The 18765-nt window shown below is 48.4% G+C and overlaps 1 protein-coding gene across 1 annotated transcript in view; it reads right to left on the bottom strand.

Annotated features, from left to right (window-relative positions):
- Window positions 1–18765, bottom strand: part of LAMB1 (laminin subunit beta 1) — a 42117-nt gene that overhangs the window by 13235 nt on the left and 10117 nt on the right. The window contains exons 9-23 of the mRNA XM_048300519.1: window positions 18408–18596; window positions 17954–18133; window positions 17424–17536; window positions 16500–16579; window positions 13849–13984; window positions 11630–11788; window positions 10786–10913; window positions 10208–10331; window positions 9467–9671; window positions 9164–9307; window positions 8836–9067; window positions 8168–8331; window positions 7488–7712; window positions 6461–6678; window positions 6257–6353 (exon numbers count right to left, since the gene is read on the bottom strand). Coding sequence (XP_048156476.1) covers window positions 6257–6353; window positions 6461–6678; window positions 7488–7712; window positions 8168–8331; window positions 8836–9067; window positions 9164–9307; window positions 9467–9671; window positions 10208–10331; window positions 10786–10913; window positions 11630–11788; window positions 13849–13984; window positions 16500–16579; window positions 17424–17536; window positions 17954–18133; window positions 18408–18596 — 2394 coding nt within the window. The remainder of the gene's footprint in view (window positions 1–6256; window positions 6354–6460; window positions 6679–7487; window positions 7713–8167; window positions 8332–8835; window positions 9068–9163; window positions 9308–9466; window positions 9672–10207; window positions 10332–10785; window positions 10914–11629; window positions 11789–13848; window positions 13985–16499; window positions 16580–17423; window positions 17537–17953; window positions 18134–18407; window positions 18597–18765) is intronic.

Here is an 18765-nt window from a genome sequence, read left to right as displayed (position 1 = left end):
CAGCAAGAAGCATGTCCAAGGCCACTGAAGACACTGAAGACACTGAAGACACTGAAGACACTGAAGACACCACCCTCCCTTTATAGCATGATGAGGATCAAACCCTCCATTCACTTTGATTGTGGCCAGTTCTCAAGAGAAAGAAAGCAAGCCCAAGCCAAGATCATATAAAGCCTTCTAGGCAGTGAGGAGCACCTTGAACATTGCAGGCCACCAGGCAAATAGCTCAGTGCCAGCTTTCACCTCTGCCTCAGGCAGTGCCTGCCTGCCAAGAACCTGCTGGCTTCAGTCTCTTTGACTGAAGGGCACAACTTCATCCTAAAGGGACAAAGGCATAGTGACAGTGGCAGGATATATGTGAAAGGAAAGGAGGACCTCCAAGCTGGCACAGACCAGAAAAGACTGGCACAGGACTGGCAAATAGCTCATGGAAGACCACCTGAGTTATGCATCCATCATTCATGATGGTGGGTGCACATGCACCAAAAGGATTCCTGTGACATTCAATTGTGACTGCCAATGAACTGGGATGTGAATACCAGAGATACCTTGATTCCTATCACCTGCTAGAAACAGAGCAAACACCATGTCAGAATGATCCAGCACATCATGCCCAGTATTGTGTTTGACCAAAGCATCACTTCTAGCCAGAGTAGAGTTCTTGTTCCTCCAACACCTCCTTTGTTATGTCCAACTATTCCTGTGGCCATGGTGTAACTCAAATGCTGTCCAGGACTAAGACTGCTGTTACAGGAGTTTTGCTTCTGCTGTACCTAAACAGGCTAACTCAGACACCATCTGCAAAGTATTGCTTCACTCAGAGATTTTGGCCCCAACCAGCACACTCCTAAGTCTGATGTAAAACCTGAGTAGCTACAACACATCCAGTGTTCGCATATGCCTGGTTAATCCAAACTTTTTCAAGAACAAGAAACACATAGGCATGGCTAGGGATGCAGAAGTGTTTCAGATATGGCTCAGTAGCTACCAACAGCTTTATACTCTATTTATCATAGTATATGTGGTGTAGGGAAAGACTAAGTCCTGTAAACTCCTTTTATGTGGCTTCCCCATGCTTACATGACAAGAAATTGGCAAAGTAGTTCATTTTGTACTGCAAAATCGTAGATGTTGAGTTTATGGATGCCTTGACCACTTTGAGTTGGAAATGCCCTCAAGACAAATGGTTGATCACTCTCCCTTCATGCAGACAGATGGCCCAAGGCCAAGGTGAAGGGCTGCAAGTCAGTGGACACACGGCTGCTTGCATTGAAGGTCAGTGTCAGACAGGCTTCAAATCTGTAAGCAGAGCAGGACATTGCAGTACCTCCCATGGAAAACACAGTGGAGGAAAAGAAGTCTTTTGAAATCACTGGCCCAAGATGTAAGGGTTTTCAAAGGAGCATTTAGTAAATTAAACAATAGGTTTCTGTTTTGAAATGTCATTTTGGAACTGGGCGTATTGTTTTCTTTAATTGAGCGTGTAACTCAATCAGCAATTCTTTTGTGGCATACTTCAACTTCAGTGAAATCATATTTTTGACAGCAAAAGTTTTAGCCAAATTCTTCAGTCAGGATCTGCTGATTAGCAGATTGTGAGTATAAAGGATTGTAGCAGTATCTGTTCATAAATGCATGTGCACATATGTGCATGCAAGCACTGAGTATCCATGTGTAATTTCTGTATCACCTTCATCAGTGTATTTCTCCTCCTCCTTTTTCCTAATCCTAAAGATAGAAGTAACAAATCAAATGCAGTCTTGTACAATCCTAAGAGGAGAAATCCAAAAGAAGCAAATTACTAGCTTGAGAGGTTTGCTTTAAACTCACAAGGATCTATGAATTGCTTTATCTTTCACCTGCTCTGGCAGATCTGCTACCTTTCCCTCTGATTTTAAATATTTAGAACTCACTTCTATTTAAACTACGGTAATTCAATATGCAGCACATTTGCACCTCCCTTAATTTAAACTCATGTGTGTCAGAGCACTTGATACTACAGCAGAGGTGATAGAATGGATATTGAATGGGCCAGTATCAGTGTTCAATTCCTTCCTGGAGGATGCCAGGAACAAACAAGTGTTGTACATCACCCTATACCAAAGAGGAATAATTTTTCCAGAAATATTTCCTTTACTGCTTGAGACTGAGGGCAGCGAGCATCAAATGTTTAACTCCTCTGCAGAAAAAACACACAGGTTTTGTTCAGACATGATTTCCTGGCATCATTTCCCAGTGGTAGTGAGGCACCGTGATAAGAAAACCATTCAGCAATTTGTAAGGTTGAAAGTTTTGCAGAGCTAGAAAATTTCTTCTGAATAATCAGCTATTGATTCAAGTTGCCCTGCAAGCATAGTGCTAACTCGTCAGTATTGTGATTTTCAGTAGGAATGTTAAGATAAGATCCCAGCCTAAAATAGTGGAGTTGTGCTACATCTTAACATGCTAGCAGACTGTGCCAAAAGGATAGCCTTCCAGAAACAATCAATACACATTACAATATTTTATGACCCTAGGTCAATTAAAATTATGAAACTCAAAGTGAAAATTGTATTTTCTTTAGTATAGAATTTGTCTGACTTCCTTTAGACACTTCTCACAGAAGGAAACGAGACACCAGGTAGTCTTCTCTCAACACCAGAAACGCCGCCTATAAAAGCGGCCTGTGACTAGTTTAAGACCCAGATGTTAAAATTTAAGACTATAAAACTTTTTCTTAAATGGCAATAGGGTAATTTGCAGCAAACAGTTGTTTCTGCACCAGCCACATAAAGACTAAAAACTGAGAAAAACAACATTTTGTCAATGTATGCAGTGTGTATTTGATGAAAAACATTACTTCCTTTTGCTCGTAGTTCAATTAAAATCTGTGGTTTTGCTATAGGATTTGATAATTGTGTCCAACACAGAAAGATATTGACATTGATATGCTTCTGAAGGGGCTATAGCAACACCACCTAACTTCCAATCTCACACAGTACCTCCTACTAACTGCACTCTGGTCTGTTTGTTCAATTTATTGAAACAGTAATGCCAGTAAAATTGCCATCTCCTTCATATTAGATGAAACATAAACTTCAAGTATCTACTGTGCAAGGGCATTGTTTGAGCTGCATATGCAGCCACTCCACATCTCAGGCTTCCCAGGAGCCTGGAGCCTTCTGCTGCAGACGCGCTTTGCGGGTTGAGGCTGGCGCAGAACTCGGCATGCCGAGTCCTGCACTGTAGTTGCCAGGCTTTGGAAAAGCTCCAGCAGAATGCCTCAGAGGCCTGCATTTGATGAACTCTGTAGTGCTATTATTTACTACCTCAGGAAGGATTTTTATGCACACAAACACGCGTTCACACACAGGCTCATGGGGAGCTGCAGACAGCTCGTGGCTGGAGCAATGGCAGAAGAGCCCTGCCAAGGGGCTAGCACTGCCCCCGGAGCAGTGCTCACAGCACAGCTCCTGCTCACTCTAATCCTCCTAGGGACCTGCATGAGGCCAAGAGAGAAATGCTGGGCTCTTCCCCATCCTCTATGCTTCTGCTGTGCTTGTTTCAGGCATTATGACAAGTTCAGTGAGAGAATGTTGTGCTTTTTCAAAGCATGGGGAATAAGCTGTCTCCGAAAACCCAGCCTACAGGCTCTCTGTGGTGTGTGATGCCCCATGGACATTTGTGGGTGCTGAAGTGCACCCAGTGCTGTGGGTTCAAGATGCTGTCCAAATACAGGCACCCACCTCAGCTTGCCCCAGCAGTGTGGTGCCAGTGTGATATCTGTGGACACGCACAGAGGAGACATCAGGTAACACTTGCCACCGCAGGGGGCACAGACTGTAAATCAAAGCACTCAGAGCACGTACAAAACCCTGCCTTCCCCAGCTCCTGCTTCACCATCTCTGATATTACCAAGGTTTCTAGAAAAGAAGTCACAGGCAGCAGCTGGCAATGGGGATGGCAGGGAAGAGTGCCCTAGAGCCTGGTTTCCAGTGGAGTGTACTGGGACCCTGGGCCACATCCACAGTTTACTGCTGCTGCAAGTGCCTGAGAACCCATGGGGAGCTGCAGCCTGTCCTACATGGGCCATTTTGTACATCTCCACACAGCTGTGTCCAGAGGTTATTTGCAGGCGCTTGGGTTTTTTTAGAATTTTAAAGGTTGTCAAAGCAACGTGAGCGGTGTGGTCCCCACTTCTCATCAGGAACTTGTGTTTCTTGATGCCAACAACCTGAACACCTCTTGTGAAGAGGTCACACATCACTGTCCTTGGCGTAATTGATTCACCCTGCGGTTTCCAACCTTGAGCAGAAGCCACTCGCCCTAGAGAGTGAAGGATCCCACCCTGGAGTCACTGGGACTGATGTCCACACCTCTACATCAACTCAGTGAAGACTGTATCCACACTCACATGGTTCAGAGTTTTCGCTCTTCCCCAACCAGACTGGTTTCTATTTTGCTCCTGAATGCAGCACAAAATGTGGCCATACTGGCTGCTTGGGCCAGCCAGAACACACCAGGTGGCAAACGGCATGGCCAGGAGCCCAAGTGTTCCCCTGCAACTGGAGCAGACATCTTTGTGACAAAGCCTTGTCTCAGTTCCAGCTTCACTTTGGCTGCAAGCCAGATCTCAGCTATTTTCCAGGGACACTGCTCAGCAGCTCCTTAAACGGCACGGTTTTCCAGCTCGCCTGCAACCCGCTTACCCCTGAGAACTGCTACCTGCCCACGCAGCAGCTGCACGTCTGCCAGCCTGAACATCACCACTCACTCCCCGGGGCTAAATGAGGGCCGAGAAGTCAATTGTCTCCTTGCCAAGGAAAGACAGGAGACAGGCAAGAGGCACTGACCCCACCACACCAGGGAGAGTCTGCAGCACCACCCAGCTGGATGTGTTCCACGCTTGGAGCCTGTCCAGAGCATCACGCCGCAGACTGCCACTGCTCAGCCCTGGGCAGCAGCTCTCCCCACCTGCCAGAGACCTCCTGCTGGATGTAATCATGAAGGAAAATCTGTGTTTCCAGCTGAGTGAGGCTCCTCTATCACTAGGGCACAGAAGGGATGGCAGGCTGGAAGGGGAGTGTAGATCTTGCACGGTAAAGATGGGCTCTGAAGAATATATTCTCTTTTTACTTCAGAAACATTAGAACAGGTTTTCACATGTTCAAAAGACAGCAGAAAACTCCAAGAGAGACCAGAAATGCTGGTATGCTGCAAAATCCTGCTGATACGGTATGCAGATGGACTCCATCAATAAACCCTGATGGAGACAACCGATACCAAGAGACAATCCCTGCCCTGGAGCCAGCAGGGTCAGCACACCCCTTACCACGTCAGAACACACACAGCCTCTCGAAAGGCAGCCTTTTCCCCAAGAAACCCAATATGTACTCAGGAACTAGGACAATTCCCTAGTCCTTTCATCTGCTGCAGTAACTAAGTAGCTGTGACTTGACTATCTACCAAGATAATGGGCTCTAAGGTATCTCTATTGTAAGGGATTGATTAAAGACCACAGCAAGCACATTCCTCCCTGCAGGAAAAAATACCTTCATCTATTGCAAACCCTCTTGGCAAAGGCTCCTATTTGAACAGATCAGAGATATAAGTTTGTTCTGGTCTGGACAATGTTTGAAGATTCTTTTCCAGCTAATGAACAGACTTGTTTATAATGAAAGGACAGAGGCCATCCAGTTTTCTAAACAACCTACTCCACAGTGCTCTGTTTCGCAGCATGTAGCTATGGCTAACCCACTGCATGGTCTCTGCTTTCTCCTTTATTTTCATGTGAAATATAAGGAAAGTCTCCTACTAAACAAAAAACCTTATTTATTCAGGGCAAGTCTCTGTAAGAAGACACAAGAGACAGTGGTCTTCAGCTACATACAACTGAAAGGCAAAGGGAACTGGTTTCCAGACCAATTCTCAAACTCAAATGCTTGTGATATGTTTTCTTATCATGCTGGCTTACCTGACAGCATAGCAACCTTACCCTTAAGGAAGAGTTGCTTCTAAACAGAGAGGTTTGTTTCTAAATACAGGTCAGACAAGAAAAACACAGACAAGCACAGGGCTGACCTCCTGCCTCACGTCCCATCCCAAAAGGCACCAAAACCCCAGGGCAGACCCCACCATGCCTTCCTCCCTCTTTTCCAAGGCTCAAGTGGGCTGCTCCTGCCAGGGGTGTCCTAGTGAACCAGGGTGTGATGGTGTGCTCAGCCACACAGACATTTCCAAAAGGAGCAGGTGGAGCAGGCACCAGGGCTGGACTCACCTAAGCACTCCACAGCTGGGTCGCCCCAGAAGAGTTCCTGGCACTCCCGGCAGGTCCGGCCTCCAAAGCCTGGCATGCAGTGGCACTGCCCTGTGAACTGCCAAAACCAAAAAACAGACCCATCAGGAGATGTGCACTCCTCAGCAGCTCAGCACTGCACCAGAGCAGAGGCCAAACCTTGGGCACATGCCCGTGCTCCCTCACCTCGTTGCAGGCTGGGCCGAGGGAGCGCGCAGGGTCGCAGTCGCACTGCTCGCAGCCGGTGCCGCTGGCCAGCCGCCACGTGTGCGGGGCACAGCGGTCACAGGTCTGCCCCACCACGTTTGGGAGGCACCGGCACTGCCCCGTGGCCGCCTCACACCGGCAGCTCTCCGAGCCCTCGCAGTCCTCCCGGACAGTGCCCAGGTAGTTGCAGACGCACTCTGAAGAAAAGAGCATGGCACCTCCATGTCAACCTGCCCTCCTGCTACCAGACTGCCATGACTTCATATCTAGTTTATTCTCCGAGTCTGCAGAGGTGTGGGCATATGCCAGCGGCCAGGCCTGACTGACCCAACACTGAATGACACCCAGCACTGCCCAAGAGTCCTCATAATGTCTGAGGCTGGCCACCTCACACAAGGCCACAGGAGTTCCTCATTCAAGCAGCCCAGCCCTCCCTGCTCTTCTCTTTTCCTCCCTCTGTACAACCAAAGCCCAGGTCTGCCCAACCCTTGTCAGTCAGCTACGGTGGCAGATCCGCTTGAAGTTGCCAACTGGCTGATGGCGAGCTCTCCTACTCAGTGACCTGCCTGTCCTGCTGGGCTGTGCCTGATGCTGCAGGAGAGGTAGCTCTGCCTCCCCACCACCAACTTCAGCCTCCTGTCATGGCCCTCATTCCCACTGCCTGTGCACACCTGTAGGGAGCTGCTGTAAACAAAAGCTAAACCCTCCCCCCACCACCTTATCTCTGGAGAAGGGATAAACAGAGACCTCTATCAAGAGGGTTAAAAGCTGCCCTCCTGCAAAATCCTCCTCTTTTCAGCAAATGTCTCTGTCCTCCCTCTAAAATGTAGAGGACCCCCTCCCAGCCAGGAGCCCCACCCACCTGCAGGGCAGCTGCAGGCAACTCCAGCTGGAAGTAATAAGGTTTTCCCTCCACCCCAAATGCTCCCAGGTAAAAAGTGTTCAGGTGTCTGCTGCTGCCCCCGACAAGGCTGGTGCAAGGGCTGCAGCCGTGTCCCCCACTCACTTCTGCAGTCCTGCTGCAGGGCGCTCCCGTAGTAGCCCTGCCTGCAGAGGTGGCAGTTTTCACCCTCGGTGTGATACAGGCACTTCACGCACGCTCCGCTCCTCTTGTCACAGGCCTCTGGGTCAGTGGTGTCGATGTTGTTGTTGCACTGGCACGGCTGGCAGGCGCCGCCAACCTCATCGGGGCTCCCAAAGAAGCCAGACGCACATTCATCACATCGACTGCCTGTTTGAACAAACAGGCACAGTGGGAATTGCCAGCACTAGTGCTAGTGCGCAGCCCCGTAACCAGCAAGGCAATGAAGACCATTAGTGGGGGGCATTAACTGGATCACGTTTAAAGAAACAGAGACTGCACTTGGTGAGACCACGGCAACTTGCTGCAGAGCACGGATGGTACCACCCAGGGCCCCAAGGCATGCTGCTCATCCAGTGCTGTCCTGTCCACCCTTTGCTGACCACTGGTCATCCTTCACCACGCTGCTGGAGATGAGGTTCGTGTTGGCGCTGGCATCACCTGCACAAGTCACTCTGCCCTGCCACCTTCCAGGTGAGGCAAGCCCCCAGCAACAACCCACTGATGCTGGTGCTGTGGTCACATCTAACCTATATACACACACATACCCTTCTCCCTGAGAGGTTCAACCCAACCAGCCACCCCTCCATACTCCCACCAAGTACCTATGTATCCCACGCTACAGACACACACGACTTGCAGTGTAACTGGATCCTGGTAACAGCCACTGGCAAACTGGCGTCCACTCTCGGGGCCATCAGGGCAAGGGCAGGGGCGGCAATGGTCACCTGATCCCAGGATGGGGTCTCCATAGTAGCCAGCCTGGCATCTGCACAAGAGGGTACACAGCATACAGGGAAACACACTGCAGCCTTGCTGTAACCATGCTCAGATTTTCTACCACTGTGAAGAACCAAAGGGCAGAAACATCCTCATGGCTGTCCCTTACCACTCACACTCCTAGCAGCTGTGTCCACAGACACAAATTTGTCTGGTTTACACCGGTGTAAGAGCAGGAGACCCACGGATGGATGTCAGCCCTGCCACTGCAAGGCCTCTCAGAAGGCTTGCAATGGCTCGCTAAAGGTCTGGGGTCCTGCAACGTGCTCTGGGTCACTTACACAGGTACTGCTGTGAGGTGCAAGGCTGCAGGCAGGGAAGAGGGGATCCCCACTCCCATCGTTTTCCAGGACCACAAGCCCTGCTCTGATTCCCAGGGCCCAGGAACTTTCGCTGTGGCTTCACACCCACCTGAGCACTAGCACCTGCAGCTGCTGCACCCACCCTGCTGTGGGGAAGGAGAGGGGCCAGGGAAAAGGCACACATGCCATACCTCTCGCAGTTGTGTCCGGCTGTGTGGTCGCGGCAGCTCAGGCACTCCCCGGTGTAGGGGTTGCAGTCGTCAGCGTGGCCATTGCAGTGGCAGGGCTGGCAGCTGGGGAAGCCCCAGAAGCTGGGCAGGCAGCGGTCGCATTGCCGCCCATACACCCCGGGGAAGCAGTGGCACTGGCCCGTCTCCATGTCGCAGAAGGCGTTGTAAGAGCCTCGGATGTGGCACTCGCACGCTGTAAGGAGAGCAGGAGAGGGGCTGAGTTTCCACGACAAGCCATAAACTCAGGGTCCCAACCACAGCACAGCCCAGAGCCAAGGGTTTAACATACGTCGGCATCCACTCGGCCCAAACCCAAAGGTGCCAGGGGCACATCTGTCACACTGTCTTCCAACAACATTGGGACGACACTGGCACTGTCCTCCATTGGGGTCGCACACTGAACTCAGAGAGCCCTGGGGGTCACACTGGCATGCTGAGCAGAGAAAAACATTGGAAAGAGTGAGCACTGTGGCACAGGACATGAATCCCCTGCCTCATCCCACAGACACACCTTCCCCATGCAAACTGCTCTGCCTGCAAGTGCCATCCAGCTCCCAGGCATGGTTTGCCCTACAGGTAGATGGTTACGTACATAAAGCAGTCTCATGCAGTAGTGCAGAAATGCTGAATATTATGTTCTTGCAGACATCTGTCATGGGAGTTTTCACAACACTCCTGCTGTTTTCCAAACACCGGTATCTTTGGAAAGTTTCCCAAGCACTGTTCATGACCACGTCTTCGCCTGAGCTTCCCACTGTGAATATGTCCAACGATTTGCAGTATGGCATGAGAACAAGCTACAAAACAATTTTACAATGACAAAGTGTCACTACTTATAAATATCTTCCACCAAAATCGTGAAAATTCAGTATTATCCCAGTTTCTAACCTTTTTTTGGCTAAAAAACAAACAGCCAGACAGAATTTGGAAGGGAAATGACAGTATTTTGCTAGTTTTGGTGGAATACTTCTGGGTATCTGACAAATTCTAACCAAATCTACCAAATTCTATACATTCTGAAGAAAAAGATTGACACTGACATTGATATTCATGACCTACATGACACATATTAGCTTCCCCAAAGAAACTACAGGTCTGTGGATTAGCTGCAGTTCTGTAAAACACCTCAAAAGCCTCTTAGCAAAAAAAGAACTCACATACTTTGAGGAACTTTTGAAGAAACCTATATTGCTTTACATTGTTCAGTTGAAATCTGGCTTCAGCTGCAAGGAACAACACTGCAAAATACTACTTTGAATTTACACAGACACACGCCAGAGGAGATGCAAACTTTCAGGATTTTAAGAGCCTCCCTGGAATAAATTCTGCTCACAGAGTCAATGAGTGTGTATGGGTTCTCTGTCTCCATGTCCACCGAGGAGTACTGGGGCAGCTCCAAGCGGATGGTGTAATTCAGCCCCTTCTCGAAGCACACAGGCCGTGGGAGAACAACATATCTGAGTGAGGAACAGGAAACAATCCTTACTTCAAACATACGGCACCATAAAGCATTTCAGGTGCCCCATAAAGCAATCAAGATAACGGAAAGCAGCCAAGACCCAACCGAACAAAAGCTGTGATGTGAGAGAGGCAGTTTGGAGGGTTGTGCAAGTCGGAACTGGAAAAGGCTATCGACAAGGTAAAGAGCCAAACCAGTGTTCACTGACAGGCTGTGCAAACACCTCCCCCTCCCTTTACTCAGTGAACAAACCATCTCAGAAAATGAGAATAAACTTAAAAAAGCTTTGATTCTACAGACACACCACTGAATGTTTTTATAACCCACTGGAAATTAATTTTCACCTATTTTCATAGAGGCTACAGCAAACTGAAAATGTGACATTTTTCTATTTCAATTTTTAAATGGTTTTTTTTCCTTTCCTCTCCTTTTGCCCATCCAGTTATACCAACCTGGATCCAGGTGACAGTGAGACCACTTGATTATCGTCATCAGGAACTGTGTTGCCACACCGGCTACCTGTGGGGATCTTGCCTGGGCGCGAGACACTGATCACAGCTTTTTCCCACTGATCAGGCAACTGGGGGAAAAAAGAAGCTCATCAGTATCCAGTAATAATCATAAACTTCTGGAAGCATCCAGAGCTCAGGCCAGGAAAAGCATGGGCATAGACGGGGTGGTCACTGTGCTTCAGGGTGGATGGGGCTACAGCTGCTACATCAATGGGGCATCTACCAGCTGCAGGCGTGGGACGAGAGCAAGAAGCAGGTGGCCAGCAGCCCCATCTGCATGGGGTTTGGTGACCTCCTCTTCCCTCATCTTTGGGTCTTGCATCTGAGTATTCACTGCAGTTAGTTGCTGACAAACTCTAGGCAAGGAGATGGAGGGATTTTTCTCTTTCCCTTCATTCTGTGAATTACCAGAGCCAACTGCTTGCAAACTCTTGGCTGCAGGCATTCAACATCCAAGGTGGGCAATTTGTTTCCCAAGGTGCATGATGGCCATCTGGCCAATAACAAATTTATAAGCTAATCTGTCCTGATGAGACTTGTCATTTTTTAATTTGCGCATTAAACAGGTGCTGAAACAATGCAATAGGGAAATAAACTGTAAAGCAAATAGTACTAGAAATAGTCAACATCATCTTGGATTTTCATGCATCTCAGACATTTAACTGAGCACCTGTTCTTGTCTTTGAGCCCTGATGACTCCTGAAAGTGCCAGGCTCATGTCAGTTGTGAAGCAGGACAGCCAGCCCCTGCTGAGGGGCAGCAATGCCCAGACTCACAGACCCACCTGCGGCTCATAGCGGATCAGAACATCATATTCCATGGAGTAGGGGATGTTGTCAATGTAGAATTCCAGGTATGCCCCCTCAGGGACCCTCACAAATCCTATGCCTGTCCATGACGGTGTACGGTCTGGCGTGTACTGGCGCTCTATTATGTTCACTCCCTACAAAACGGAACAGATATTTCAATACCCCACGGGGGCACACGAAGTGGGGGGGGTCTGCTGATAAATGACTTCTGAATCACAGTATCCACTGTTTGCATCCCAGACAACACAAATTCTCTTTTAAATCCATATGTGTGCACACCATTGCCCCTTCACTTAACAACATAACAAATGCAAGAGAGATAAAGCAAAACAAGACTGCACAACTCTTCATTTATTTCTCTGCTATGGTGCAGAATTAAATTTAAAAACTTGCTGTGAGTAACTAATTCACCAGCTATGACATCTCTTTTACCATACAGATTTCTACATCGTACTCGTAGCAGTAGGATTTACTGCAGTGGTACATTACTGTTCCATCAACCACCCAAGCCTGAGTGCTAATTGCTTCCTGACTATTCCAGGCTGTTTCAAACCAAACCACTGCTCAAAATAACATTTGAAAAGCAGATCATGGCTTTAATGAGCAGGGTGTCACTAAAGAACAGACATCCTAATCATCAATAGATATTTCATAGCCAAATCAACACATGGTCACCCTTTTCAGTCTGAGGTGTCAGGTTTTTATCTATTTTTTATATAAAGCAAAGAAGAGGAAAAAGGTAACAGAAAATAGAAACATGGTGCTCAAATTTCCTGTTTCAAACATATCTGTATCCACGAATAGTTCTCTCCACAGAACAACATCCTGTGCATTCCTAAGGAAGCTGCTTTAGTAGAAAGGGATAAATGTAAGGAAATGTCTATATATATATGTATCACTTCAGGATGTCCTCTAACGTATTCTCACACTCTTTGAATAGAGCCTGGCTGTAAGTTATTAGCCTTTGGCTTTGCATAAAGATCAGAGCTCCCCAGAAAGGATGGCAGGCATGACACGAACAAGGGCATGCAGCTGTGAGGAGCAGAGGGGCTAGGCACTGCCTGTGAATCCCTGCAACCACTTCATTTTGTCTTGTGCTGGACCCCCCACCTGGGAATTCAGAGTTTTAGTCTATCATCGGATTTGTGAGAAAGCTTTTCAATATTGGTGTTTTTTTAAATTGTTTGTTCTGAAGGTTTCAAAAGGCAAACCAGCAGCACATCCCCTTCCTCTGCCTGGCAAGGTGGATTTTCGTGCTGGGCTCCTCCATCCCTGAGCCCTGGAAGGCCCTTGGGTACCACCTCTCCAGTTGGGCAGACACAAATACACCAAAAACCCTGTGCCGGCTCATGTGACCTCTGCTGTGGTACAACTTCTGCTCTGCGCTGTCTTCCCTTTCTGCAGTTATCTGAGAGCAAAAATCCTCTTCCTTGGCTGAAACTGAAAAGTGGTTGCATTTTGCTCAAATAAATTAGGGCACTGAGTGCCCTGATTGTAGGCAGACAAGGATCTGCTGCTTTAGAGAAACCATTATTTCCATCTCCCTGACTCCTTGCTGGAGGCAAAACTGATTGATGTAATCACCTAGCTGCTGTTAATGAACTGAAAGCAAGGCTGTGTGATGGGCAACAGAAAGAGCCAGAGACCCTGTCGCACAGTACCAGCAGGCAAAACAAGCTAGAGGCAACCTCACTTACAAAAACAGTTTTTTGCACAATCAACTATGGTTTTAGTCACTAATAAAAGAAATGTTACTGATGTACAGAAACTATAAAAGCTGTGGCAATGTGCTTAAATGCGCGCTTTGTTCACTCCCAGTTTCAGTGGCACCAAAAGAGAAGAGCCAGTGTCTGCGTCCCACCCCTCTTGAGATAAGAGGAGAAGTGGATGTGGTGGGTACACATGCAGTGGGGTACAGAGGGGGATGGTGACAGAAAACTAACTGTACAGTAATGATCAAAAAAACAGGTTTAAAAAGAAAAATGGCCATTCCTGTCCCCTCAATTACTACATTATTTATTGATACTAAGATTGAAGAGCTACAGGTTAACGGTTTACTGATACATTTCAGTTTCGTGTTTTCCACGTTAACTGCAAAACACACAGGGTATAAAAGACACCTCCAAGCACCAACTGGTGAAACAACCTGCCCACACCTCTCCAGATACTCCAGACCACAAAAACTGCTACTCACAGGACCCAAAGTGGCTTCCTCCGCCTCGTAGATGTAATGATCAAGCGAAATGAAGTAATAGCCAGGCTCCACCTGGTTGCACTGACGTCCAAACATGTGGGGCCGGCATTCACATTGGCCAGATTCACTTGAGCAACTAAAACAGAAGAGAAATGAATTTACAACAGATCTTGGCTATGCTGACACAGTGTTAGAGCGATCTTCCACTTTGACATTTTAAACGACACAGGAGGAGAAGCACCTCTGAACACAGCAGACATGACGTGCTCTGGGGCTCTGCAGCTGGGCCGTCTGCACCACTAAAGCAGGAGCACAGTCCTGGGTACAGACTTGGCTCAACCCAACTATCACTCTCCCAAAACAACATCTAGGCTCAGGCTGGAAGCAAGCATGGACCAGAGACCACTTCCAGCAGGCAGTTTGCAAGCAGTTTCCTTTGTTTGGATGGTGAGAGGATTTCATGCTATGGATGCAGTGGTTCCCTGGGGGACAGGAGTTTGGGGAAGTTTCACTTGCTACCAGACATAGCCAAGAGGCACATCTGCCCTGCAAGCCGAGGGCAGCCTTTGGCTCCAAGCTTGCAAGCCACACAGGCAGCATATCTGTTTGTATGGTCTCAGGCAGAACAAGAACATGCATGACCCTACATGCCCCAGGATGCTGAGCTGCTCTCACGTGTTGCAAAGCATCCAGACAGGTCACCATCAGCAGCTACACATGGGGAAAATTATCCCTGGCTGCTTTAGAGTAGGACAGACACAACCAGTGACATGGGGCAGTCAGGGCCATCACCAGAACGTCTGTCCAGAGTGACACACAGATCTCCCCTTCTTTCATAATGAGCCATTTTCTTTACTCAATACAGCTCTAACTCCAAACTGCTTTGGCTGTTTTATTGTCCCCAGAGTGTCTGCCCTGCATCATGAAGAACCCTTGAGCACATTGTAATTTTGCACACACCCAATCACACCTTTTCAAAGGAATGTTTTTTGGTCCACCAAAATACACCTCTTTCTTTAAACTTGAGTGGGATTTAGAAACATTTTTTAAAGGTAAATGCCTCTGGTTTCCATGAACAATCTCCAGGCTCCTCAAGCCTTCAGACCAAGAGCAATTTTTAACTTAAACTGTTTTTGAAGTTGCAGAGATGCACTTAAATGTTCACTCTGAGAAGCCAGAAGTGCCTTAGCTGTCCCAGAAGAGGAGATGGGAAGTTTCCCCTCCGGGGAGGCAGTAACTCCACCACCTGGGTTACGCCACAGGGATGAATTTTGGGCGAGGCACAGCATCTCACACCCTGAGTGGGAGCCAGAAGGCAGCAATTCAGCAGCTGAGGAGAGGAGCCCTGAGGAGGGCAAAGCTCCCCCTTCCCAATGACGTGAGAGAGAGAAGTCAGGAGCCAGAGCTGGGCTTTGTGACTCTTTTGTGGTTGGAGGAAAGCACAGCTGCTGTCTGCCCATGCCAGGATGCTGCACATCCCCTCCCCACATGGTTTTGCAATCAACAGGCTCAGTGCATGGGAAACAGGCTGGGCCATGGCTGGGCTGTTACCCCAAAGCCCTGGAAGCAGCTGTGCTGGGGGAGCTGTTCTGAGCTGTGTGGTGTAACCCATCTGTGCGCAGGGAGCAAGCACGGGGGAGTAAATAATCCCTAACATCCACACTGCTGTCTGCCAAGGGCTAATAATTCACTCGGGAGCAGACAGGAGAGACGGCCCGTGGGACATTCCCACGGCAATCCCTGATGCAGATGGGGTGTCCGTAGGCTGTGACAACCTACGGGAGTCACACCAACAGCAGTCCCACACTCCCCCAGTGTGGCCCCATGGGCTCCAGTGGGAAACAGTTCATTGACCCCACTGGGAAACTTCTGTGGCTTTAGACAAAAGCATGACATTTCAAAGGGTTTGTGGAATGAAGGGGAGATGGGAAAAATAAAAGCAAAAGAACATGCTGCTGTTGATGAGCCAGGGGTTGGACACACACCTAGCATGTAGAGAACTGCTCTGGTCAGAGGAGCAATCTGGCTACCCAGCACCCCACTGACAGGGCATCTAAACCAGAAGCCTTCCATGCTGATACTGATGGATGCATATTGAAAACCTACAGTTTTCTCTAAAAAGCATCCATCTCCCCAGTGGGCACTTGCAGGTCCACATCCAATACCATGCAGCACCACTGCAGCAACAGAGCAGTACTGTGCAGCTAGCGTGCTTCCCCCAGCACCAGTGGGCAGACAGACTGGCCAAAGGGAGATTTGGGAGCACAGCAAGAACCAGCCTGTCCATGTCACTGCCTGATTCCTGCTTTCATCGTGTAAGAGCAAAGCTTTGACATGGACCATACCCCAGGTTACAGCCAAGGCAGAGCTTAATCCATGTCTGGTTCCTACCCTGGCTGACAAAGGCAGCGCTACACTAGAAACAGTTTTACATGGTCACTTGCATCAGTGGCACAAACAGAGGTTGCTCAGCACAGAAAAGACATGGGTACTCCTGTCACCCTTGCTGCAATCAAGACCTGGCACTTTCTGAAGCAGAAAGATGGGTATCAAGCATCCTCCCCCAGAGCACATTGAGCCCTGGATGTTGTGGGTGCAACAAGGTGAAACTGGGAGAACGATGACAGGAGAATCACCGGGCTGGGACTCACTTGTTGTTCAGTGCTCCACCCTGGTCGCAGTCGCACGGCCGACATCCGTCCATGTCATTGCTCAGGCCCCAGTGCTCAGGCTGCAGAACAAAACATCACCAGCACTGTAACCTGGTGCAGACTTAGTTCCATCTAACACAAAGGCGTACTTTTAAAAACTTAGCATAAACTATCCCAGACTGCCCCACAACCCATGAATCCTGCTCCCCTGGTTGTGGGTCTACCCCCACAAGCACCAACACCATTTCCCCACCTGCTCTCCTCCCACTCTGTTGAAGATTTCAAGGGCAAGAGAGCCACATGTGGGGTGGTGGCTATTTGTGTGGGACACTGCCCTTGCAGGGCTGCTACTCTGCAACTTGCTTGCTGGATAGACAGACAGACAGACTTGTTTGTTTGGTTTTTCCATGCAATTCACTGCTAGGTAAGAGTTTCTCAGTGTTTGTACAAACACATCCAGTTATCTGACAGTGTGTTTCTATAACAGTCCAGCACGCATAAATGCTACATGGAAATGTAGGTGTATTAAATAATCCCTGCCTAAAATAATGGCCTGTTTAGAAAGCAATTTTTTTGGTAACACTGTTTCCCTCACCATTTTGTCTTTCACCCCAGCAAGGACTTCACCAGAACTGCCCCAGATCCTTCATTATCACAGAGCAACCACAGGTCTCCTAATGTCTCATTCCTTATGGTCCCAGGAATTAAACTGGATGCTCCTGTCTGCCTTGACATGCATCCCAGCTCCCCAAAACACAGCACACTTCATGGCTCCTGACATCCTGAGGTGTCCTCCCCAGCCTAATGCCAGGCATGGGCTAGTAGGCAGTCAGCGACAGTGGCCAGCACCTTGCTCCACGCGTCCCACACTCCAGCCTCCCCCACACCAGTGTCTCCTAATTTATTTGACGGTGAACTACTTGCCAGACATTGATTGCACTGCTTTCCTGTCACCAGACGCTTACAATAGCAGTTTCCTGTCTCCGAATCACAAGGATTCCCCCCAGGGTGGGTACCCAGAGGATTACACGCACAAGCTAGATTGGGAAATACAAAGAGGCAGGTCAAAAGCAGGATTGGAGTTATATTTTAGACAGTGTTCAACTTAAATATATACCTTAAAGTTTCCCCTGAATTCCCCAGGACAGAAATTAATTTCACTCTTTCCCCACCACCCATTCCAGTAAAACCTCCCTGGCTTAGAGACTTGTAATTGAAAAGAAATAAGGAGGATTACGCTATTTCCACTGAATACACTAGAAGGATCAGCTGGCAAACTATGTTTTAAGGGCTGGTGGACTCCAAGCTACAGCAAATCTAGAGCAATGTTCTCCCTTTAGCAAAAACATGAAAAAAATTTTAAAAAAATCCATCCCACAAACCATCTTCTCCCACACAAACAGCACCTCAAAGAGTTTTTGATCACACATAAAGGAACATATGGTTTTACTCACACTGACAACCCGCTGGGTCATCAGCACTCAGGCCATAGAAACCTTCTTTGCAGAGGTCACAACGCTCCCCCTCGACAAATAATTTACAACGGCACTGTCCGGCAATGAGGCCAGTGGAGAAATCAGTGTAGCGATCGCAGATCCCACCATTCTGGGAGCCAGCTGGGTCACAGTTGCAAGCTAGGAAGGAAGCATTGCACATGTTTTATTAACTGCTGCAAAATTAAAGGCCAAGTCTCACACTGAATTATTGAAACTCAGCTGCTGTGTAGAAAGACTGTCACTCCTGCAAGTATTAGGCATGACATGGGTTGGACATGCAAGGACCAGGTAAATTTCCAGATTCTCAAAGAAAAAACAAAACCCAGCCAGGCTCACTCAAGACCTCCAAGACAATCCCCTGTCCCCAAGGATCCCAAGGCCATTCCCACACTGTGGATGGGGCTGCACTTACGCTCACAGACGTCAGGGTCCCGCAGATCTCTCTCTGGGTGCTGGAAGTAGAAGGGCTTGCACTGCTCACAGTTGCGTCCCATGGTGTTGTGCTGGCAGTCGTCACACACGCCCCCGCTGGTGTTCCCCGTTGTCATGTACACAGCCATGTCGAAGTGGCACTGGCTGGAGTGGCCATTGCAGTTGCACTCTGTGACAAAGACAAAGCAAAGTAAGAGTCCTGGGGGAAGTGCAACTCTGCAGAAAAGACAGACCAGTGTCAACCAAAGAACATGAAGGATTTTACACATGGTCACAAGTTTCCAAGTAACAGAACATAATGCTCATGGCACCCAGTTCTGCATTTTACTCCAACTCAC

Source organism: Corvus hawaiiensis, chromosome 4 (genome assembly GCF_020740725.1).
Source record: "Corvus hawaiiensis isolate bCorHaw1 chromosome 4, bCorHaw1.pri.cur, whole genome shotgun sequence".
Classification (NCBI taxonomy): domain Eukaryota; kingdom Metazoa; phylum Chordata; class Aves; order Passeriformes; family Corvidae; genus Corvus; species Corvus hawaiiensis.
Note: the sequence above shows the minus strand (reverse complement) of the source record. Positions and strands in the feature narration are given on the sequence as shown.